Raw genomic sequence first — 24,416 nt, forward strand, 5'->3', positions numbered from 1 at the left:
CTAACCTCAATTTCTAGTTCCGTCCCTGGGTACTGAGGACCTATTCTAGCCCGGATCCCCACCGGAAGTTGATGATTGAACTAGGCCGTAATCTGCAGTGCGTTACTATGGAATCCTATTGCTGTCATGAGCTCCATCGTACCATCAAGTTTTTTCATGAAGCCTGGAGTTTGGATATGACTACAATCGGAGACTAAGTTTGCATAAATCATGGATATAAGGGGGAGAATCTTTTTGAAACAAGTTGCTGCCCTTTTTAAAAAGGACTTCAATATGTGGACCATAGACATATGTTCATAACACACTGTTGATATCATACGTTGAATTAAAATGTGTTTTAGAGCAATTTTTTAAAATCTTGAAACATGCAGATATCTTATTGCTTGATCTGTAATTATATATAGGCCTTATGGATATGAAATATTTGTAGCTTTGACCTCTGGACCTTAAAGTTCAAATTCAACAGGGGACACATTCTTGTATGAAGAATAACGTCAGAGTTCCATACCTTTATCCAATTATTTAAATCTGGTAACAAAATATTGACGCTCACAAGTTTTACTGATGTTTTTCATTTCAAAAGCGTAGTGGCACTTCACAAAAGGTGTCCATTTTAAGATATAAACCACAATATATCACTTCCTTCGTTGAGTGTTGCTGAGGTGGATAAATTGTGATGTAACTAAGTATAAATAGATCAGACTCCATACCATGAAACGTTTTTCTTAAGAATACTAACACTTTTTTTTAATTCTCTTGAAAATTGTTTGTGAAACATTGCTGATTCCGATTACCATGTACTTGTGCGTGCGCAAGCTGACCACCACCCCAAAACATGTGTACGGTCGCGTAAAAGCTCTGGTGCAATCAGAATACCGATCGGCCTTTTCCGCTGAATTAAGATTGAATAGAAAAAGGCCGAGCAATGTTCCGATTGGCTTCAGTGAAAACGTACATATGTACACTTGTGCATGCGCATGCTAACTTTCCCCATATCATCCAGTTTTACCTTGCTTATATATTTTCTGCGTGGAACTCGGTGTTGTATGGATTCAAGTTCGGTTAAGTCATAACCCATGGGGCTAGGTTGGTGTAATAAAATGCCTATAATGGGGTCAAAATTTGACATGGGATTGAAGAGGGTAAAACATTTTTTAAAAATCTTCTGAAGAACAACAGAACCGGTGACACAGGTATAATTATTTATTTTGAAAAAATAACCTTATGGTCCACAACACTTGTGGACCATGAACCTATTGTTTCAAAATAAATGAAATGAATTTTTGTAGTTGATACACTGTGGAAATTTCATTTGAAGTACCCTACTGAACACATTGTTAAACTATGACGACAATCAACTTTGTATTTCTAATAGTAAAAAGGCTTTCGTTTGGCCTGAGAAATGGACTTTAGGATTGATCTAATTGTTCATGTCGTTAGTCATACTGTTGCTTTATATATAAAAGAAATAAGATGGGTTGATTGATTGATTGTATCTTGTTTAACCTCTCTCTCGCGAGAGAATTTTTCACTCTTATGGAGACGTCACCAAGACCGGTGAAGGGATTCAAATTTAGGCCTTTGCTCGGCACTTACGGCCATTAAGCAGTGAGGGTTCTTTAGCGTGCCACACCTACTGTGACACAGGACATCCGTTTTTTAAGGTTAATTCCAAGGACCCGTGACATTCACACCCGATGCCGAACGCTTGGCGATGGAACTGCCACTACCTGTTTCAACGACTTAGGTCTGTCGGGGCCGGGATTCAAACCCAGGCCTTCCGCATGCAGGGAGAACGCTCTAACCTCTAGACCACCTCGGTGGTTAAGAAATAAGATATTTTTGATTTTTTAGTGTAATTCGGATATCAGGCGCAAGTACACAACTGTGTACACATCATTTTAAAAAGAGAGCTCTGTTGATAAAATATTTTTGCCTCAAAATTAACTTTGCGTTATATTGTTCCGATTCATAACTAAATCAACATCATAATGCCCATTCAATCAAATTTAGTCCTTTTTGACTTTCAAACTATTACCTATGCACTCAAAAAATAAAGAAAAAAGTTATTTTATTCGTAAAACCCAGCAGTTTCCAGGACGTCAAGCCGGCTACCAGACCTTCGTACACTTCGATATGAAGTTGGTACGTGTTCAAATCTACTACGGGCGTTATAGGATTTGATCACGTGCCAAACTTCATATCATATCCCAACAACATTCAAAAATAATACTTTATTTCTTATATTTACATTTCTTTATTTTTATTTGTGTTCTTACCGAGCTTCCATTCTTATGTAGCAGATGACCAACGATCGGAAAACACGATATATAGTTCGTTAGATTGATTGATTTCTTGACTAGCAAATATCATTTTTATACACCCGTCTTTAGACGGGACATATTATGGTACAGCGATGTATGTACGTCCGTCCGTCCGTCCGTTCGGGGTTTTCTCTTTATATAATTTCATTTCCCTTTCACATATCATGCTGAAACTTGCTGTGTAGCTTCTTTGTGGGTCACTCTAGATCATACTGCAATTTTGATATATTTTGTCCGCCCTACTCCTCCCACAGTTTTCAAGTTAGAGCCTTCTTATTTTGTGTAGTGTTTGTATGGGTATTGAAGATGTGCATGTGGGATGGATTTTGATTTTCTACAATTTTTGAGAAAATTACAGGTTGTTGAACTTAGTCTATTTGGAAATTAATATTCTATGGAGGGTACATAATTTGTCTGCCCAACTCCTCCCACAGTTTTCAAGCGACGACCTTCTTATTTTGTGGAGTGTTTGTATGTGTACTGAAGATGTGCATGTGGGATGGAATTTGATTTTCTACAATTTTTGAGAAAATTACAGGTTGTTGAACTTAGTCTATTTGGAAATTAATTTTCTATGGAGGGTACATAATTTGTCCGCCCAACCCCTCCCACAGTTTTCAAGTGAGGACCATCTTATTTTGTGGAGTGTTTGTATGGGTATTGAAGTTGTGCATCTGGGGAAGGATTTTGATTTTCTTCCATTTTTGAAAAAATTACAGGTTGTTGAACTTGGTCCATTTTGAGGAAATCTCGATTTTTAAGCTATGACCTTTGTTCATATGAAAGTTTGTCACAGCCTCATGATGGCTGATACTACCTGAAGCAAAGTTATACAAATTATAGCACAAGAAAATCACCCTATGTAAGCATTTCACGGGCGTATTACATATGTATGTACCGTTTGCGGTACTCTTGTTCAGTTATATGGTGGCGCCCAGCTTTTATTGGTGGAAGAGAGAACCCAGATACAATGTACCTGGGAAGAGACCACTGACCTTCCGAAAGTAAACTGGGAAACTTTCTCACTTACCGGCGCGAGCGGGATTCGAATCCGCGCCAACAGAGGTGAGAGACCCTGTGATTTTGAGCGCGATGCTCTAACCACTAGGCCACGGAGGTCCCTTAGTTCGTTAGAGATTTATCGAATAAACAACTAGGAACAATATCTAAGAGTATATAAGATATAAATATTTGATTTAGAAGGTTAAAAAGATGACGAACTAGGTGTGAAATAAAGCTAATTTAGAGCGTAAAGTCAACTGAATTGAAGACAAGAGCGGAGTAAACTACATCCCTGGTGTGATTGATTGATTGTATCTTGCTTAACGTCTCGCTCGAGAATTTTTCACTCATATGAAGACGTCACCAAGACCGGTGAAGGGTTTCAAATTTAGGCCTATGCTCGGCGCTTACGGCCATTGAGCATTGAGGGTTCTTTAGCGTGCCACACCTGTGACACGGGACATCCGTTTTTAAGGTCATCTCAGAGGACCTGTGAAATTCACACCTGATGCCGAGCGTTTGGCGATGGAACTATCACTACCCGTTTTAACGACTTGGGTCTGTCGCGGCCGGGATTCGAACCCCGACCTACCGCAAGCGGGGCGAACGCTCTAACCTCTCGGCCACCGCGGCGGTTCATCCGTGATGTGAATTGGTCGCGATCAGCGATGGAGATACTGTGGCGTTCGCCTACTTGAAGTTGAGTTGTTGAACACAGATTTCCACAAATTCAGAGGATCTGAGAGAATTGACGGAGGATAGATGAGGACCTCAAATCACTTATTTTAAAAGGTCCTAAATACAGAGAATCTCGGTCTTTCAATTGGCTACAGAACTTCATCTCTGTATGAATTCTGTCGAAGATTATGCTAGACGATGGGCTAAATATGAAAAAAGAACTTGATACATTGTCAGAATGGGTTAAAAGCATAAGAGGAATATTATAATCCCGCATCAGACATATGAAAACAAAAGTACGTACCATCTATCCTTCAGTATTTAGTAAACCAGAAGTGATAAAAGAATAGACCTATCCAGTATTACGGCCGCCATATTTTTTGTAAGAGTTACCTTTCCTAATCGGTTAAAAGGCACTTCCGGTTTCGTTTTCAAGCCATTTTATGATGCGAAAATTTTTCATGTTTTCCACTAACGTTGCTTACGCGAAGCAAATAAAAGATTGACACTGATACTTGTTGTAATGATGTCATGGCAAAAACTTACTGACTTGCGTCTAGACACCTGAAAAGGTATTTTTCACTAGTTTTAACCCACACAATTTCTCATATAAAATCCCCCTTTGAAGTCTTTGATCAGCTGATTAGTATTGAATTGTATTATTACTGTACGAAGTCATAGTTGTTGTCAAACGCATAGACCATGATCAGGATGGGAACAACTTCTGATTTTATAAAGACATAATACACAGATCATTAATTTATCGCTTGAATTTAAAAGAAGTGATTCTGTTACAAATTAAAGCTTTTCTCGGTGTTTCTAGCTTTTAATGATCAGCTGATGATATGAAAAATTCTAAAAGGAAACCTTGCAACTGAATCGTATAAGGGATTAATAGGAGTTCATTCAATAGCTGAGTAATAAAAAAAATTGCAGGGTTGGTTGTGTGCATTTTGTAACAAAAAGATGGTGAAACGGTCATGAGACCCCCCCCCCCCCCTTTGATGTTTATGTATGTAATTACAATAGTGCTATGAAACTGCTTCAACATTTATTCGTGAATAACAGTTATCTTATTCATTAATCAATAAAGATAGAATTATTTAGCAACTGGACAATAATAATGAACTTATTTATAAAAGTATTACTTGAATAAGATAATAGATACTAAACTGAACTCACTGATTACAATAAAAAAAAAGTATATGCAAATTGATTCATCACATTAAATGTAATGAATAAGTTTAAGTTATATAAAGAATAAAAAAAATATTCAAACAATTACATGTAATAAGTTATGCAGTCACACTTACATGAACATTTATTTAAATTTTACCTATTAAAGAAATTACACTGTTACATCAATTTTAATCTGCAATATTTGAACCCTGTCATTCTCAACACTATGTGCTTTATCCTACCTAACCATCCCACACATGAATTAATGTGATTTGTTACAAACTGTCTGGATGGTGCTTATATATCCTATCATATTCATTGCTTTACTACATGTAACAGTTGCCTTGAAGTAACAATTAGTTTAATTTAATTGCCATCCATAAACTCATAGTCTGCAGTTAGGCTTACTTGTTTCCTCATCATAGTAACAATTATATACTAAAGATTCTTTTGATAGTTATAAAGATGTACATGTATGTTTCAGTGGGGAAAAAATTGAGCTGATATAAGATTTTTCATCTATACTTTATGTGTCTGCACTCAATACCAGTATGCTTTATCATAAAGTGTCAGCTTCATCTAACATTATTCACAATTTGTTACACAGTATAGTACTATATAGATATGAAATTGACCATTGTATATATATATTTTTTTTAAAAACTAATATAAAAAAAAATCAGTACAATCTGGGTTGTTTGGGAACATATCTTTGATTAAAGTCTTTCCACTCTTTACATGATTACTGTCAACCTTGAGATCACATGATAATTAGTTGTGTGTAAATGTATATGAATGTTATTATCAGATACTAAAATCTGCAAATAAAAAACAAACAATTTATATAATATAGTCTGTATTTATGTTTACACTCGAGTTGTGTATTTTCGTATAATATTTTGTACTTAATAACAAATGGACAGTCGTGTTTAATATAATATGCTATGCAAGTAAGTGGGTGTAAATTGAGAATTTAAAGAGTAAGATATGTGCTCTGACTGTTCTTTTATACAATCCAAATCCTCTACATTTGCCCTGCCATCAAAGTTATTTACCTTTTCATCTGAGGATATAGCTGCAATAATGTAGCCCTCTCTGATTTTTTTTTTTTTTTTTTTTTTTTTTTTAGGGAGAGGGCTACAACTCCTTCGGATCTCCGTAATGGTGCAAATGCGGGAGTGATTCACTCCCGCAACATTTGCGCTCATTCTAAACATTTCCTGACTTTCTTTAGGTAAATAAAATGATATTCTATGTTTCTTAGTCAATATATAAATTTACAACCTGCAACTTTAGATTTGTGAGGCTCTATTCTACCGTTTTCAACAATTTCGATAAATTCCAATTTCTCGATTAATATTTGTGCGCCATGTTTGATGTACTGAAGTTTCAACTTCCGGTTGTCAAGTCATTTGCATATGCCATATAAGGTAGTATTTACATCAATGGACAAGTATGGAGGCGAAAGCTATTTCGTCGGTATTGAAAAGGTTTGAATTTAATATCAAGTTAAAAACCGAACAGCAGAGTGTAAATTCTTTCTGCAACAATATGATTTTCCTTTCTTTGTCGAAGTGGCTCGAGTAACTACATTTTCGCGCTGATTGTCAATGTTTAGGCTTTTCATTAGATCCACCTACGAGATCTCGCGATAACAAGCATGGCGGAGCAGACGAAGAATTTTGCATGCTGTACATTATATTTAATGAAAAACACCTTTATTAGACATGCCCGAGCACAAAGTTGGTACTCCTTTTGGTGTAAACAACATTTGGGACTAATACACAGAGTTGATTATCGGTTATTCATAAAATTATTTTGCACCATTACGGAGATCCTATGGAATTGTAGCCCTATCCCGAAAACGTCAGAATAAAAAAAAAATTGGATAGGGCTACATTATTGCAGCTACTGAGGATAATGCAATATGGAACAACAGTGTTACTAGGTGAAAGCAGTCAATCATAAATATCCAAATGATTCAATAAAAGTATGAACTCTGAAATCTGAGTCAAGAATATGCTCAAGTTACATTTCATATATAACAAACCTACCAATAACAATCATTATTCCATTTTGCATTTTAGTCGCATTCAGTCAGTGACATATCTCAAAGCAAATTCTTAAAAGAAAGGTAAATGATTCATCTCCCTACTCCCAGAAAAAAAAATGAAAATGAAACTTCCATAGAAATTCTATCTTTCCAGTTTCCAAAATGAAACTCATATAGTAATGCATTGATTACAATCTGCCCCCTCTTGTACAAAGCAAAATTAATGGCTTAAAATATTTTCACTAGCCTACATGGGTAAAAATTTTGTTGCAGGTGATATGATCCCTTGTGTTCAATTCCCCTACAGAAATAATTATAGAAAGACTGCCCTCTCTCAAGAAATTCCCTCATATAGTGCTAGCTGTTAGACATATTTTTGATTGCACTAAGATTTTTCTTGAAATTCGGTCATTTGAAGCAGATACAAATGCAAATATCTATTGGCACAAACACGGAGACCCAACATATCAAGAATGTACATCAGCTTACTCAGTAATATTAATCACTGTAAAAAGTAATTAACAAGTATGATTATATATAAAATGCATTAACATACACTTATATTCTAAATATATTTTTGCATATCATTTCTAGTTAAAATGCATTTGTTGATGAATGAGTATGTTATCTCCACCCCCACCCCCCGGTAATTTAATTGGGGATTTACTATTAAAACAGAGCTCTACTTTTTTAATATTAGACAGAACTGATCTTTGAGAAAAAATTAACAAGTTTCTTTCAAAAAATTCTCTATGGTGGTTGTATATTTTACAGTTGAATAGAAAATGAAATTAATCTTTAATTGCTCCAGTGTTACAGATATTACAAAATCATTCATGTGTTGGTATAGACATGTATGGCAACGTTATGTGCGCTTAATTTCATTCTGCTAATAACTGACCTCTCTGCTTTGTAATGAGTTATATCATTATGCACAGCATTTAGAGTTATCAAAAATAATTAACATGATGAAATTTTAATTTTGGTGAAATATTTCAAATATTTGCAGATTCTTCTCGTAAACATTGATCTGTTATCCTTTGTTTTATACATATTTCCCAGAAACAGTTTTATTGAACTTTATTTTTAAAGTATAAATAAAAATCCTAAATTGTTAATAATGGAGAAAACATTTTTTTTTTTTTTTTTGGTCCAAGAATTTGTGTGGACTGATACATATGATTGCTAGTCTGAGAGTTATTACAAAAAATACTAAGGCTGAAAAGTACCTCGTTAGTATCACTCTTTTAGGAATGGCAAATTTTGTATCCAAAGGATGGGAATGGAACTACAAAACTGAAGGTTGGGAATGTTTTTTATTTATTTATTTGGTTTGTTTTGGTGGGGTATAAGGATTTGTAGGTCATATTTCAATTTGATTTGAGCTTGTCAAGAAATTTAAACAATTGTAAAGTAATCTTTCTTTCCGGTTCATCTCTCTTTTTGAAAAACGAAGTGCATAAACTTTCTAAATTCAAAGAAAAAAAATCCGATATTGACGAAATGGGGACATCGATGTCCACAGATTAAATACGAAAAAAATGTTATATGATAACGTACATCGGTACAGAAGTGTTGTAAATAGATCTAAAAAGTATACAAAGGGAACAGCGCACAAAAAGAGCCTCGAAAAGTACATCATTCTAAAGATATGGAGCGGAAAGCGAGATCGTACAGTGTGTTTCCTACGACGCCGTGTCTATACCGGAAGTTATGTTTAACCGTGGCGCGTCGATCGTAACGCACGGGAGATTACTCGTCAAGATAATACTGGATAGGTCTATTACATAGGTTACATGAGGAATATGTTTTGGTTCCAGCTGACAAAGCTAGTAACAACATTGTCTTTGTTTGTAATGGTACCTTCACATTCACGGATTTTTCTTACGGATCCTTACGTATTCCACAAATCCGTAAAAGTGGTAAATCGTACTTATACTCTAACTGGCCTTTCAAAAGAGAAAATTCTTCAACACCATCTCTATATGAATTCTGTCGAAGATTATGCCAGACGATGGGCTAAATGTAAAAAGAATAACTTGATACATTTTCAGAATGGATTAAAAGTATAAAAAGAATATTTAAATCCCGCATTCGACACATCAAAACAAATGTACGCACCATCTATTCTTCTGTGTCTAGTGAACCGGAAGTGATAAAAGAATTAGATAGGTTACATAAGGAATATGTTTGGTTCCAACTGACAAAGCTTGTAACAACATTGTCTTTGTAAGGCTCATTATTACAACTGTATTTCAAACGAACTTGGCATTAATTTCACTTTTGGTAAATCGTACTTATACTCTAACTGGCCTTTCAAAAGAGAGAATTCTTCAACACCATGATTCGGCTCTAGACGCATTTAATATCCCAGTCCATGGGTCGGATGAATATGAGTTACCGCACCTATACTGGATTCCCAGGCTTCATAAAAACTCTTACAAACAAAGATACATTGCTGGATCCGTCCCGTGGGGATAGGTCCTCAGTACCCCCTTGCTTGTCGTAAGAGGTGACTAAATGGGCGGTCCTTCGGATGAGACCGCAAAACCCGAGGTCTCGTGTCACAGCAGGTGTGGCACGATAAAGATCCCTCCTTGCTCAATGGCCATAAGCGCCGAGCATAGGCCTAAATTTTGCAGCCCTTCACCGGCAGTGGTGACGTCTCCATAAGAGTGAAATATTCTCGAGAGGGGCGTTAAACAATATTCAATCAATCAATCATTGCTGGATCCAGTAAATGTTCTACCAAGCCCTTATCTTTGCTCCTTACGAACATATTAACAGCTGTGAAGGAGAAACCTCAAGCGTACTATGTCACACAAATATTCCAGAAACGGTATAAATCGAATGTGGTTACATGTACTAAAAAATTCATAAGAACTCTTAGTAAATTTGAAATCGCAAAACTTTTCTCAAATTAACAACATCAAAACCTAAGACTTTTCAACGCTTTTCGCGACAATTCCTCGTGATAAATTAAAGACTAGACTTTTTGACATCTTAGAAAGTTGCGTCTTCAACAAAAATGGAATTCGAAAATATTCATATCTTAGGCTAGTGATCAGTCATCCAAAAATGACTTTGTTAAACACCACTCTGATTCCACGCACAAGTACTCTGAAGTTGAAATTATAAATATGCTGGGGTTCCTCATTGACAATATCTTCGTACGCGTCTTTAGTGATCAGGTCTTCCAACAGTCTGTTGGAATTCCTATGGGCACGAATTGCGCTTCTTTGTTAGCTGACCTGTTTTTATATTCTCATGATTTATTCAAAAACTTCTACGTGAGAAGAAAAAATATCTTGCAGTGGCCTTCAATGCGACATTTAGATATATCGACGACGTTTTATCTATCAACAATAATAATTTTTATTCATGTGTCGATTCGATACTAGTATATCTCTGTGAACTGGAAATAAAGGACACCACAAAGTCGTCCACTTCTGCTTCATACTTAGACATTTTATCAAAAGTAGACATTAACGGCAAACTGACAACTCAACTGTATGACAAACGGGATGATTTCAGCTTCTTCATCGTCAACGTCCCATATTTATGTAGCAATATTCCATTATCACCTGCGTATGGTGTTTATTAGACTTGCTCAAGCCTCTATGTTGTTTTTATTACTTTATCATTTCGTTCAAATTGTTCTGTGTTTCAGAAGTCTAAATATCTGCTCTCTACCATACTTAATCACCAAACGCATTATTAAAAGTATTAAAGAGAGCAATGATTATTAAACACAGAAACTTGAGCAAGTCTAGGTGTTTATATCTCCCGACTCATTCGATACGCAAGAGTTTGTTCTGTGTATGAACAATTTTTAAATCGAAACAGGCTACTGACAAACAAGTTGATGGTGCAGGGGTTTCAATAGTCTCGTTTAAAGTCAGCATTTCGAAAATTCTGTGGTCGTTATATTGATTGATTGATTGTTTTCCGCCACACTCATTTATCTGATGGCGCCCAGTTTTTATTGGTGGAAGAGAGAACCCAGATACAATGTGCCTGGGAAGAGACCACCGACCTTCCGAAAGTAAACTGGGAAACTTTCTCACTTACCGGCGCGAGCGGGATTCGAACCCGCGCCGACCAGATGTGAGAGACCGTGTGATTTTGAGCGCGATGCTCTAACCACTCAGCCACGGAGGCCTTCTATGGTTGTTATAATGATCTCGTTTGCCAATACAGCCTATATGTATCATTGGGTCAAATGCTGTCTGACGTATTTCATACCGATTGTTAGGCCGTTCTTGACACACTGATTTTGACTACGGATTACTCCGTTTGCCAGATCAAGATAACGGTCTCACGGCGGGTGTGACCGGTCGACAGGGGATGCTTACTCCTCCTGGACACCTGATCCCACTCTAACATACCCCACCTCTGGTATATCCAGTGGTCTGTGTTTGCCCAACTCTCTATTCTGTATTGCTCAATGTTAATTATCTTCACCTTTCATGGATCAAGTTAACGTTAAGTTCTTGGTCAGGTTTTTGCAAGTTTTGTAAGGGACTCGTATTTGTAGGTTATAGCCATACGTGTAGGACAAATGTAGACGAAGTGCAGGTAGGCTGCTTTTTTACCTCCAGGATGTGTAAGAGAAAATAAATAGGAACTGACAGATTATTTTTTTTCACTTGAGAAATTTCAGTTGTAGGATTTAAAGAAGACTCGCAGCGATCTCATGACATGGACATAATTTTTCGAGTCTCAAAACCAGCCTCGCTCATGCCGAGTCATGGCCGTGATGGCTGTAGAATGCCTGGAAACAACAAGTTACATTGTATCACATCATAAAGTCCAATGCAGGGGCGGATCCAGGAATTATGGTTACAGGGGGCGCCACTTTATGAGGCAGGGGGTCTGGGGGCGCCTTGAGGTGGGGGCCCAGGGGGCGAAGCCTCCGGAAGCTCTTGGATTTTACAGGTTTTATAGAGCTTGAAATATATCTCGTATTTAGTCATTTGTATTATTTTCTATCATTTTTTATAGGTGAAATTAATAAAAATGACGCAAATTTTAATGGTTTTTGCACGGCACTGGAAGTTAATGTAAATATATAGTATGTGCATGTATAAAAAAGGAAGGGTATGACACTCTTTTTGAGGCAAATTCGGGTTTGGGCTATTGTGGGCGTTTTTCAAACGGCCTGACGCGATGAATCGTTCACATATACCTTACTTTCAATATATGTACGGTTTCTTTCCGTTCCAATGCCGTTCATTCGAAGAAAAAGATGTTTTTACACCTCCAAGTGCCTAAGAATTTCGCTAGACTGTCTTACTTCCGGTTTAATCGCACTGAATCGAAAGGTAAGTTCTGATTGGTCAATGTGATAAACATTTATAAGTTTATGTCATATTCTTATTGGTTGTGAAATAATGATAAGAATATTTGAACTATAAAAACAAACATGGCTCATGTACTTAACCACTAGTCTCTAACACCATCATGAAGTAATAATCCTGAGAATTATTTTCTCTACATATGTATTTATGGATTAGATAACGTGTGTCAATTCAGACTTCAATTTTATTATTGACCTATCAGAACTGCCCCCCCCCCCTCCCCATAAATCCGCCACTGCAATGGATCTAATTCTGCCTCCATTTCTTCGCTTCTAATATCAAAGTCATCGTATAAATTCGCCATGTTGCAGTTTTAGGCCTAGTTGCAAACGGAATTTAAAATGAAACAAATTACGGTATATTTAATGCTTCTGTTTTATTAATTGATGAAATGCTTGTCGGTTTTCAAGATAAAACATCTTTATAAATATTCTGATGCGGTTTTTAAAAATTTTGTTTTTGTTATGATGTCATTGCAGTAGCGGATCCTGGATTTCCGAAAGGAGGGGTGGGGGCGGAGCATGTGAAAGTAGAGTATAAGCCAAAATACTCAGCCATTTTGGGTGCCAATCTCGACTTTTACTCGCACTACTTCTATTTTTGGAATTTGTGGCGAAAATGGGGGAAGGGCCTCTAAATCCGCCACTGCATTGCACAAGCAAGATGCCAGGTGAAAGTACCTGACTTTTGAAGTGGTGATTGTATTCATACGCAAGAAAAGACTGATCACGTGACCAACTTCATGTTATACGAAATTGAATATCAATTTCATTAGTATTGTCATATAAGGAAATACATTGGAATATATATGTATATGAAACTACATGCATGGACTCCAAGTGATGCGAAAGTAAACATATCTTTGAAAAATAAAGAAAGAAATATTGTGATAAAACTTTTTTAATAGCTAAAAATTGAAGAGGTATAAATTGATTGATAAATTAAAAGGAAATGTGAAACGGTGAATGAGATTGCGTTCATGATTCAGTTCCTATCCATATTTTGGCATCGTCTAGTTCAACACATCCACACAAACCAAACTTAATTTCAACCTGCGAAGTAGAGAGATAATATAATTAAAATTACATATTAGTTCAGAAAATCTTATTAGAATTATTGGAAGAATGATGATAATTATGTATAAATAAACAGTAACTCATTCAAATTTTGTTTGTTTTTGGAAAATTAATCTAAAAAACATCAACTGTAGCAGAATGAGAGTAATTGCAAAACAAAAAAAACACCAAAAAAAAAAAAAAAACAACCAACCAAACAAAAACAAACAACAAATAAAATAGAAAAAACAAAACAGAAAAAAAAACCATGACAGTGTTTTTATCTTTAAGTGTACTCCGGTCAGGTGAAATAATCTCATTTTGAAAAAAAAATAATCTAAAAGTACCAGAGCATGACAATTGTTATTAAGAATAGAGGGGGGAAAATTAGATTACGGTTTTAATCAAATGTTCGCACTGGGTTAATCGGACGTGTGTAAAGTTCAAATTAAACCCATGTATACGTGTCCATTCCAATAATTAGTTACCTTAGCAAAGTAATTAATGTCGATGATTTTACAGCCCGGTAAACCAGAAGGTGGGAGAACGGGCAGCTGTCCCATGGAGGAGCCGCTGATGGTATCTTCTTCATTAACACCAAGCCTTAAAACCCTCTCTGCTACAGTGAAGACTTTACTCTCTGACACCGTTCTCTTAAAACTTCCGTTATGTCCAATGTAGGTCACTACCTATCAAAAGAGAGCAATCTAACTGTTGATACATGTAAAACATGTGGTGATCATTATTAATAAACGATTCTATAAAAATCCAAACCAAAAAAATGAAAGATTGTAGTTTGGAAAAACATGTACATAGATTAATTCATCTCCATGTGCATGCCCTTTGAATTGTGGTAGACATACCCTTTGGATTGTGGTAGACATATCTTTAAGTTCTGATGAGGTATTGTTTTTTACATAAATGTCGTATCCTATTCTTTCTCCAGGAATAAAACCAGATTTCTGTAACTTAAGTTGAATTTCAACGGATCCACGATGACAACAGCAGGACCGCGCCATGCATTCTCGCCTAACTTCCAATGGAACCTAAAACGAAAATATACTGTATATTACAGTCGAATATAAGAATGAATTGAAGGATGAAAGTTTTGTCTTCCGATTTTCATACTGAGAAATAATCAATGGAGATGACTCTTTTAATGTTCAGGTGTTGAATAAATAGATAAATATATACCAGGACAACTCAAGAAAGCAAGAGAGCTTGGTTTTGTACAGAAGATGGTGTGAGGGGGGATTGGTGAGGGAATTTGGAGTACTTCAAGAAAACTCGTGTTTTTTTAATGGAGTACCCTCTCGCATACAACAACTGTCGAGGAACGGGCCGCAGAGGTGTAAAGAGGATGCGCGTGCTCTGCTATTGTGCTACCCACTCAATATGTGAACCAGGGCCTGAGCACATATGTGCATGATATGATATCTTATATAAAACACACATTTATTGAAATTCATCTTTGTCCCTTGTCATGATTATAAATCGAATAATTACTGACTTCCGCAAATTATGTGTAAAGAGTTACAGTAGTCACAGGTAAAGATTTTATTTGATGCATGAAAGAAAAATACAGTACTGATTACCGTGTGTGTTGTTATTCTGATTAAAAAAATAAAGTGTACTTTTATAGTGGTGTGAACAGAGCGAAAGCTGTTCAAGGTTAAAATGAAGCATTATGATACTAATGTACTATTGTACAATGCCCGGCTAATTTAATTAAAATTAGCGGTTTTTAATCGGCTTCTTTCAACAGTAGCAAATTAAAAACAGCCACATGTAATTTTAATCAGGTTGATACCCGGTGCTGTTTACAACACCTCGTATTTGCTGTGTTATATTATATATATTTGAAATCTCTCCTAACATTCTAACAGTACAAAACTACGGGATATAAACCTGCGAAAAGTCAAGCTTTGTCATAGAAGGTTTACCGTAGTCTGCCTGGTTCTATTTGTAAAGATACAGTGTAGATTCACCCTCATGAGACTTCTCAAAAATTAATGGTTCAAAGTAGAAAAACTGTATTGATTTCCACTTATACCTTTTTAAAAATGCCACACAATCATAAACAGTCGTGCAAGTCAACATCAGAAAATCGCACATTTTCATTAAACAGCATGATCAAAAGAAGAAAAATAACCATAAAAAGTGGTAAAATGACAAGAAATTCATTTGAAAAGATTATAGAATCTGTTACTTAATTTATAGATACGTGTATATATAAATCAATTCTGGATATCAAAAAAATCATTTCATAATAGACGTACATTAGAGAAATACCAGCCTAGGAGTTATTGCCCTTGACAACATTTTTTAGCATAGATAATTTATAGAAAATATGATATATCGAATAGTTTACCTTTTTAACATTATACCCAGTGAATAACATTCCTTCAAAAGATATATCCATGATGCACAAATTTTCACGAAATAAAAGATTTTGCAAAAACCTATGACATCACAATCATGAGGATGAAGCTACATTGACATAAATAAAAAGTTTAAATCATAAATTTCCACTAATCACAGAATTTGAGAGAAGTACAAATTCCGGAAATAATAAACATTGCAACTCCGTGATAATATCGAGACTTTACAACATTTCCTGAATAATCAACAAACGACAAAAATACATTTGTCAGAAAAGACGACCTGCGTGATATGATAATTCATTAAAGAAAAGGAATATGAACTTTTAGTATTATTGGCAGCAAATATTGAGTAGAAATGCATATCACAGAACAGAGTCGTGGCACATAAAGCATTTTTCATTGAAATTTTCCCGATATTTTAATGAATAGACATCTCTATACGTGATGTGATTATCTGCATCAGTTTTACAAATCACTCATGTCAACGAGATCTTACTTCCATTCTGCCAGTTGAAAAAATCGACCGTAAAATAGGAATGAAAATCAAAAAGTACACTACATCCTGAGGTAAAATACATATAGTTCTAAAGTAGACAAGACTCACCAGAGCATCTGGCACAGTTTGCAGATTAAGGGGATTGTAAACATCAAACCACTTGGTTTTTGAAATGTCAGGACCATACGCGTATCGCCGTCCAATTTGGACATGGCAGTGATAGATCACGTGACCCATTCCGTTGTGTTCTGAAAATGAAGACGGCATATTCTCCGGAAAATCCACTTCAAATGGATAGGTATGGTTTCCCGCGTCCACAGTCCCTTCATCATCTGGACCCGCTGAAATTTTAGGTAACAACAATAATACATACATGTATAGAACACTCAGTGATTATTTTCTGTTAGGATAGGGACACTCGTCTCGCACCTCTTCCTCCCTCGTTTCACCCTTCCCTCACTACACCCTTTTACCCTGGTCCCCCCCCCCCCCCCCCACTCTCTCGCCTATACTTTACCCGACCCTCGTATACAAGCACGTAATTTCAGAACCTATCGATGTATTTGATGTTACATGTAATTGTTGCTATATCAATCTTTTGGATGATACCTCGAGATGCTACAGTTGTGAATTAAGATTAAAGCCAACCTAGATATACATAATTATAAATGATATTGAAAAGAAATACATTGTGCAAAATTCATTCTGTTAAAATCCTTGATACGGGTAATTTTTAACATATCAGGTGCTTGTTGTTTGTGAATAGGACCCTCCTGTATCTTTTTTATATTATGTGCCTTGGGTATCTAGCCTACTCTTTACACAATATAGGCTAAATACCCAAGACATTGAACATTAAAAATATAGGGGCGCCTGTCCGCAAGCTTAAAAAAGCCCATTGAGTATGGTGTTCTTTAAATGTCGCCATTCAAACAAGTTTGCCAGAAAAATGAATATTTTCTAACCTAAGCGTGTGAAGTCTGATCTTTACATGAAATATGGCTTAACTTTGGCAACATTCACAAGGTGTAATACTAGTACTTTTTCATCACAAGCAGTTCTGAAGAAATTAATACTATCAATCACGTTATGGTGGACTCGGGGTTTCCTTTGAGTCCGCGTTCTGTAAGGTTTGGACGTCTGGTCTGTTCTACAAATATTTTTTTCGGCCAACTATAAAAGGTTAAAGGCAAATGCTGCAAGACTAAATTGACATTTAACCCCCAAGTCATCAGGTTAGACTGTTCCCTATAGAGAGCAGGGGACAGTGTCTTTTGGTTCTGAAACGTGTGTAGGGGGTATACATCAAAGTCCGGTTATGACAAGCTATTGAAAAATCGTATTTCCGTTTTTATGTCAATACTTGTATTTCCTATTGATGTGGTTAATAAATGACATGTAACGACATACACACTGGTGCTGGTGCACAAAACATGCTCTGAGCAGGATGTCTATTTCTCGGTTTGATTTTCTCTCATTTGCGCTAATCCGCAACACCCAAACCCCATCAGAGTACCGTAAGGGGAGATTTAGATACTGTGCACAATAATGAAATCTGTCTTTCTTAAAAATCCACCTTTTATCTGGGGCCATCCACCTTCCCTCTCAGCTACAGGTCTTTTGCTGGACCATGTAGGTTTTAATCTAATTTCTTCAGCAACGTGTCTTAGTTTTGTATTTGCACCAATCTATATAATCTCTATGCTATGAATCATAGTGACTCCCACTTTTTCCACATCATTTTTTTCATTAAACACTTGGCTACACTAAATGACATGTATCCTAAAAGTTATTCTGCACATTTTTACACAAGTATGATATCACTTCAGATCGGGGCTATACGGTTCGAAATTATCCCCTGCAACAGACCTAGCTCATGAATGACCGTTATCCAGAGACGCGAAAACGAAAGTAGAAAACCAACTGGTGACAAAAAGCGCTGCAGCTATGCTTCGCGCTTTGCAGGCTGTCCAGAACTCTCTGACAAAAAAAATAAGGGCTAATTTTAGGGCTAAAATTACGAAAATTTAGGGCTAGAATTAGGAATTTCATAACTAAATTTGAGCAGTTTTCGACATTTAAATGGTCTTACTTTCGCAATTTTGACAATAATGAAACTCACAAAAATACTCTCCGTGCAGGAGGAGCGTTTTCCAGCTATTATTGGCTATAACCAACTATATAGTCACATCTTCGTCACAAAGTCACAAGCAATAAACAGATTGACACATGGATTCATTGGTCAAATTTAGTTTGAACACATTTTCAAAATTGCTAGAATAGAAATATATTTTTGAAAAAATAGGAATTGACAGGGAAAATGAGGGCTTTTTTTTTTTAAGGATTTCTCCTTGAATTTAACATTTATAAGAAATTTTAGCAAAACTATAAAAAAAAAAAAAAAAAAAAAAAAGAAGGATTTTTTATAGGAATTTTAGGACCGCTGGACAGCCTGGCTTTGAGGGAAAAAAGGATCGATTGTGAAAAGGGCAAACAAAGCAGAATAGTAATTAAAGTACAGATAGGATAGGTTGTGTCTGTTATCTATGCACATCTTAAGAAATAGTAACTGTCGGATTGGGGTACAATACCTTCATAGAGAGTCAGCAGCTCATTGAGGTAGACTTCCTTATCCCCGTCCTCGTTGTTGTAGCCCAGACCATGACTGTAGTCCGTGGAGTGAACGGCTGTGTGCGTCTGCGCGAGACCATGGAACCGGATTTTGACATCTGCAACATGATGTGAAAAATACGGGAAATCAAGAATGTTTCGATAACATCTTCTCAGCCCCATTTGTCAATTATATTCAAATGGTTTTATATTTATACATGTAGTACAGGTTATTTTCGTAAACAATTCGGTCCTCTGTTCAAACATCATAAATCAATTTCATATGGAATGGTAGTGGTGCATCTGCTTTCCAGAAGAATTTGGAGGGATTTTTCAGTTTCAAATTATTTATTATGTAGGGGTTAATGTACGAGTAGCGCCCCATTCCTTACGGTACATGTAGCACTATGGCATGTCAAACGTTGCAATAGCTTATCTTTTCCATTGCTTTGTATAAGTTTTTTATTTGCATTGTAATGCATTATATATATTTTTTTTATTTGTATTGTATACTTTTTCATTTGTATTGTATCCAGGGATTCTTTATTTTAGTTTGTTACAAAGGATCTCATTGGTTTAAACCATGGTTCCTTTCACTCTTTACCCGTGCACCGGGCACGTCACCTCTGTCAACATCTTGTAAAAGTTTCTGATATGCATCATTTATGTTTTGGACTAGATATTTAGTCATAGTATGAAATGCAATTGGTGCAATTAAATCAATGTTCACGATAAATTGATTAAAATCGCTGTCTTAATTATCCTGAATTTGGAACTACTTCGTAATTACGCGGATGAATGTAGGGTATTCACGTGGTGGAAATTTGATGTAAACATGGAACTTGACGTAAAAGAGTCTCTAAAAATACGATAAAACTTGAAAAATAAGAGACAAACACCTAGATGGTGAATATGTAATTATGAAAGTGTCAGTGCGCTGTGGAAAGAGCCTGATTTGTCATTTTAAAGGGAATGATTGTTTATACCATGTGATTAAATTTTCACATTATTTTAAGCGTTCACAGAAGTGTAATTGAAGCTTGTGTAACGCGCCATCTGGTGAGAGAATGGGTTCGATTTTCAAGCCATAGGCTATATCTTTTTCAAAACCTAATTTTCTTTACATACATGTATTTACTGTACATGTTTACGTATATGTGCAAAATCTACTGAACTTTCTCTCGCTTATCAATCTCTCGTTCTACTAGTCTTGTACGGAAATAGGAGACCAAATTGTCTTGTGGTTGAGCATCCGGAACATCTCGCTCGTTTTCAACTTGATACAGACGTAAACTTGACCAATGAAATCCTTCGTAACAAATTAAAATAAACAATCCCTCGGATACAATGCAAATGGAAATTGATTGTTCTTGTTTATTAGTCAAAAGCAAATACATCTTATAGACATAGTATACAATGTATTAATTCTAAAAACATATAAAGGTCAAGATAGAATGGAAATTGTGCTTATACACATTAATATTTCTGATTTCAAAGCAATTCTTAATAAACTTACCCAAGTTACATAATTCCTTTACATTCTGTGTCAATAAAAATTGAATTAATTTAAAAACAGGGGGTCTGATATAATACTTTTTTCAAAAATTTGATTCTTAAATGACTGTAATAGGAACACTTAAAGAAGAAAAAGAAACTCATATTCTACATCTAAGGTACATAAAGGACATAAACGTTTTTCTAAAGGAACATTTTTGTATCTACCGGTTTCAATAACTAACCAGTGAGACGATAATCTTAACTTACATATAACCTTTTTATACTGCATAGGAATACTTTTAGTTAAGTAGTATTGCAAAGTACAATGGTTAATCAAATGTTTATAAATTCCTCATTTTGAGGAAGAGTTGATATCAGAAAGTATTGTTTGTTTACAATTATCAAAAATACGTTGCTTATCAACTGCAAACATGTATTGTGGCTTCAAAGTACATTGATTTAACCATAGGTTCATTAATCCAACATTTGACAAAATACCTTTAACATTTACAAACCTATTTTTACAGATTTGTTTACTACTCATTTCATCACACATATAGTCATAACATGATTTCAAGATACAATTTTTGGTTGATAAAAGCTTTAACCAATATTTTAAAATTCGTAATTTTCTCACACATTGCAATGGTAATCTACCCAATTTGCAATAAATCATTACATTAGGAGTAGCACTTTTCACACCCAGTATGCTTTTACAAAAATCCATGTGAACTTTTTCGATATCAGGAGCTGAATGAGCACCCCACACTTCACATCCGTAATTTACAATGCTTCCTACATATGTATCAAATAAGGACACAAGCATTGTAAAATTCAATCTCATATTAGAACATTTTCTTTATTAGTGAAAATAAAGCTTTCTTACATGATAACTTTTTGTGTGACATAACATTTTCCATTAAAATTCAACAATAATCCAAGATAACAAAATTTATTTACTACTTCAATTTGTTCATTATCATAGAACCATACATCGTCTGATCGTAAAATACCTCCGTTTCTATAAATCAATACTTTTGTTTTTCCAACATTAACCGTTGAAGACCATTTTTCAATGTAAATTTCCAATGAATTCAACATAAGTTGCAAGTCAGAGGCCGATTCAGCTAATATAACCATATCATCTGTCTGCATACATTAATAGAAATAAAGATAATTCTTGTAGCTCGATGGGAGCATTGCCTTAAGCAAAAATTCCTTCTCACAGTCGTTTACGTACAGAGCAAAAGGTAGGGGAGAAATTATCTCCCCTTGTAAAACGCCAATATTATTTACAAATTAAAGATCTAAAATTTGATAAATATCCCTTTAATAGAACACATGTCTTAATATTATTATATAATGATCGAAGAATCTGAAGAGGCTTGCCCCTAATTCCCAGCATAGAAATTTTGTTCCACATTTTAGCTCTGTCTACCGAATCAAACGCATATCACATTGATTGACTGTATATTGTTTAACATCATGCAATATACAATAACAACCTGTCCAGCTCGTATTTGTGATCACCGATCTCTATAGCGGATACCTCTATACACGATTTACGGACACACGCGACATTTCCCAATAATGTATAATTTTTCGTGACATCACTTGCAATATATCTCGTTTCTACGAAAACTTTAGGGGTACATATTTAGATTACTATGTCTGTTTTAGAATTAGAATATTTTGATAATTTCTGGTTGAAGCAAGTAAATATGTGAAATCAACTCTGATGTTAGTTGTACATGTATATACCGGACATTGCAATAGCAAAGAAGGAGAGAAAAATCTTTACAACAACCTGGTATCGAACCTGGGATCCATGCCTTACTAGTTAGGTGAACTAACCACTGGACAACCCAGGCCGATATACAAAGTATGGCAACAGTAATGATATTAAAATATAGAATATAAACCTATTTCGGAGATCGTACAAGAACATTATTTTCATATCGAGGCAATCAAAAATTATTTTAGAGGAAATGACATAAACTTCGCGTATGTTCTTAAAAAGCTCCTGATATATCTAGTTATTTTACTGCTGAAACACATAAAATACAGTTGGTGCAGTCGGAATCTTGTATATTTCTAGCACTTCACAGTTATACTCACAGTGGACTTGTAGTGGAGCTTGCAAGTTGACTTGAACATGACCTTTGACTTTCATACCAGACCGCAACTCTTCATGGTCGAATATGATACCAACTCGCGCCTTATCGTACCCTTCAATTTGACCTGATGATATATATCAACCACACTGTTATACTCAAGAATATTCAAAATATGATTTGTATTTCGTAAATCAAACATGTTAATTAACACATAAGTTTACATACCTTTTATGTTTATCATTTTAGAGGGTTATAACATGCAAGATTTCACACACTCTGTCTTCTTAATTTGTTAAATAAAGCTGAAACGTGTAAAGAAAAAAAAAGCTTGTCACAAACGTACAATGAATAACATATAACTCCACCTTCCGGGTTGTATCTTGAAAATTTCCATGAATTTTCATTCATGAAAAATTAAGACTCACAGTTTGGCTATGATTAACCCCTTTCATGTTCCCCCAGTTTCTGATATGTAATATTATAGCTGCAAACCAGTTTACCCACAGTAAATGTGACGGAGATTATCTCGTGTTTGTTAGCTACATAGAATAGGCCAAATGTTCATTTAAACCTTCTAATGAAAGGAGTTTTAAAACTACATATCACTTAGCATGTTTACATTATTAATGTGTGTTAAAAATAGCATTTCACCACTGCATTCTCTAGAAGCATTTTAAAGTCGCAATACTGAAGAGTATGGTTGTTCTATCGATGATCAAACCGAATGATAAATGAACGACATATCACGGTAAGACTTACCCCGTAGTGTTTTCATGGTAACTACAAAGCGGTCGCCTTGACGATGGATCAGGATAAAGACAAGGATATTTGGAATCTGGAAATGTCTGCTCCGTAATAATCAAATGCTCAGTGGATCAATATCGTGCGGTTACTCGATCCATGGCTTCTCCCAGATCGAACAGTTTAGTTTAAATGATCGTCTCCACCGTCTGCTGAGGCGTGAAAGGCTGACGCACGACACAATCTTTAAATTTAAACTCCCCGATTTGTTTGATGCACATTCATATTCTTTTAAATATGTATACATAGGTCATTTAATTCAAACGAGATAAAAGACACAACACCGTGGGCAATGTTGGATCCATAAACTTACATGTACTGACAACACCAGTTCAATGCTTTAAAATCATTAATGAGAAGAAGCGTAATTTAATGGATTTACTCGTTACTGTCGTTACTGTTTATATAAACAGTATATCTAAATAATAGTTCTACATAATAATAATCATATGACAGCGCTAGGTGCTTTATGCTTACAGTCTAGAAAACAATTCTTCAGCAAAGAATGAAGTTACGTTTTCAATGAACCAAGGTTGATCACATCATACAATAAGCAATTGTGTACTAACACCCAAACGTAATATCTTTTAAGATGTCTAATTTATGGACGATTGTTTAATTGATACTTGATTTCTAATCATAGTAGGTTGGGGGAAGTGGGCATTTTCAATCGAAGGGGGTATAACTCATGCGGATCCCTTTAATTCCGCCACAGCGAAAACAATGTTAAAATCATTTGACAACAATTCCACTCATATCTTTGAGTACTGTGTATGCATCGTGTTTACGACAACAGGGAGATAACTTAATTCAAAATAGTGTCACGTTATTCATTCTTTCTCTTTTAGTTGATCAGGATG

General features: G+C 35.4%; 1 protein-coding gene across 2 annotated transcripts; it reads right to left on the reverse strand.

Annotated features, from left to right (window-relative positions):
- Nucleotides 1–13,480: 13,480 nt before the first annotated feature.
- On the reverse strand, nucleotides 13,481–23,715 carry LOC125648216 (arrestin domain-containing protein 1-like). Of its 2 annotated transcripts, XM_048875178.2 has the most exons (8): nucleotides 23,515–23,714; nucleotides 22,981–23,057; nucleotides 22,757–22,879; nucleotides 19,123–19,260; nucleotides 16,640–16,872; nucleotides 14,515–14,697; nucleotides 14,140–14,340; nucleotides 13,481–13,648 (listed from the first exon to the last, which is right to left on the reverse strand). In XM_048875178.2, exons 2-8 carry the CDS (start codon nucleotides 22,994–22,996, stop codon nucleotides 13,574–13,576), a joined length of 969 nt encoding a protein of 322 aa, XP_048731135.2. In that variant the 5' UTR covers nucleotides 22,997–23,057; nucleotides 23,515–23,714; the 3' UTR covers nucleotides 13,481–13,573. The 2 variants fall into 2 exon arrangements, with proteins under 2 accessions (XP_048731135.2, XP_048731136.2); XM_048875179.2 differs by lacking the exon at nucleotides 22,981–23,057 and having other exon boundaries at nucleotides 23,515–23,715.
- Between the last annotated feature and the right edge of the window lie 701 nt (nucleotides 23,716–24,416).

The sequence above is a fragment of the Ostrea edulis genome, chromosome 6 (genome assembly GCF_947568905.1).
Source record: "Ostrea edulis chromosome 6, xbOstEdul1.1, whole genome shotgun sequence".
Taxonomy (NCBI): Eukaryota; Metazoa; Mollusca; class Bivalvia; order Ostreida; family Ostreidae; genus Ostrea; species Ostrea edulis.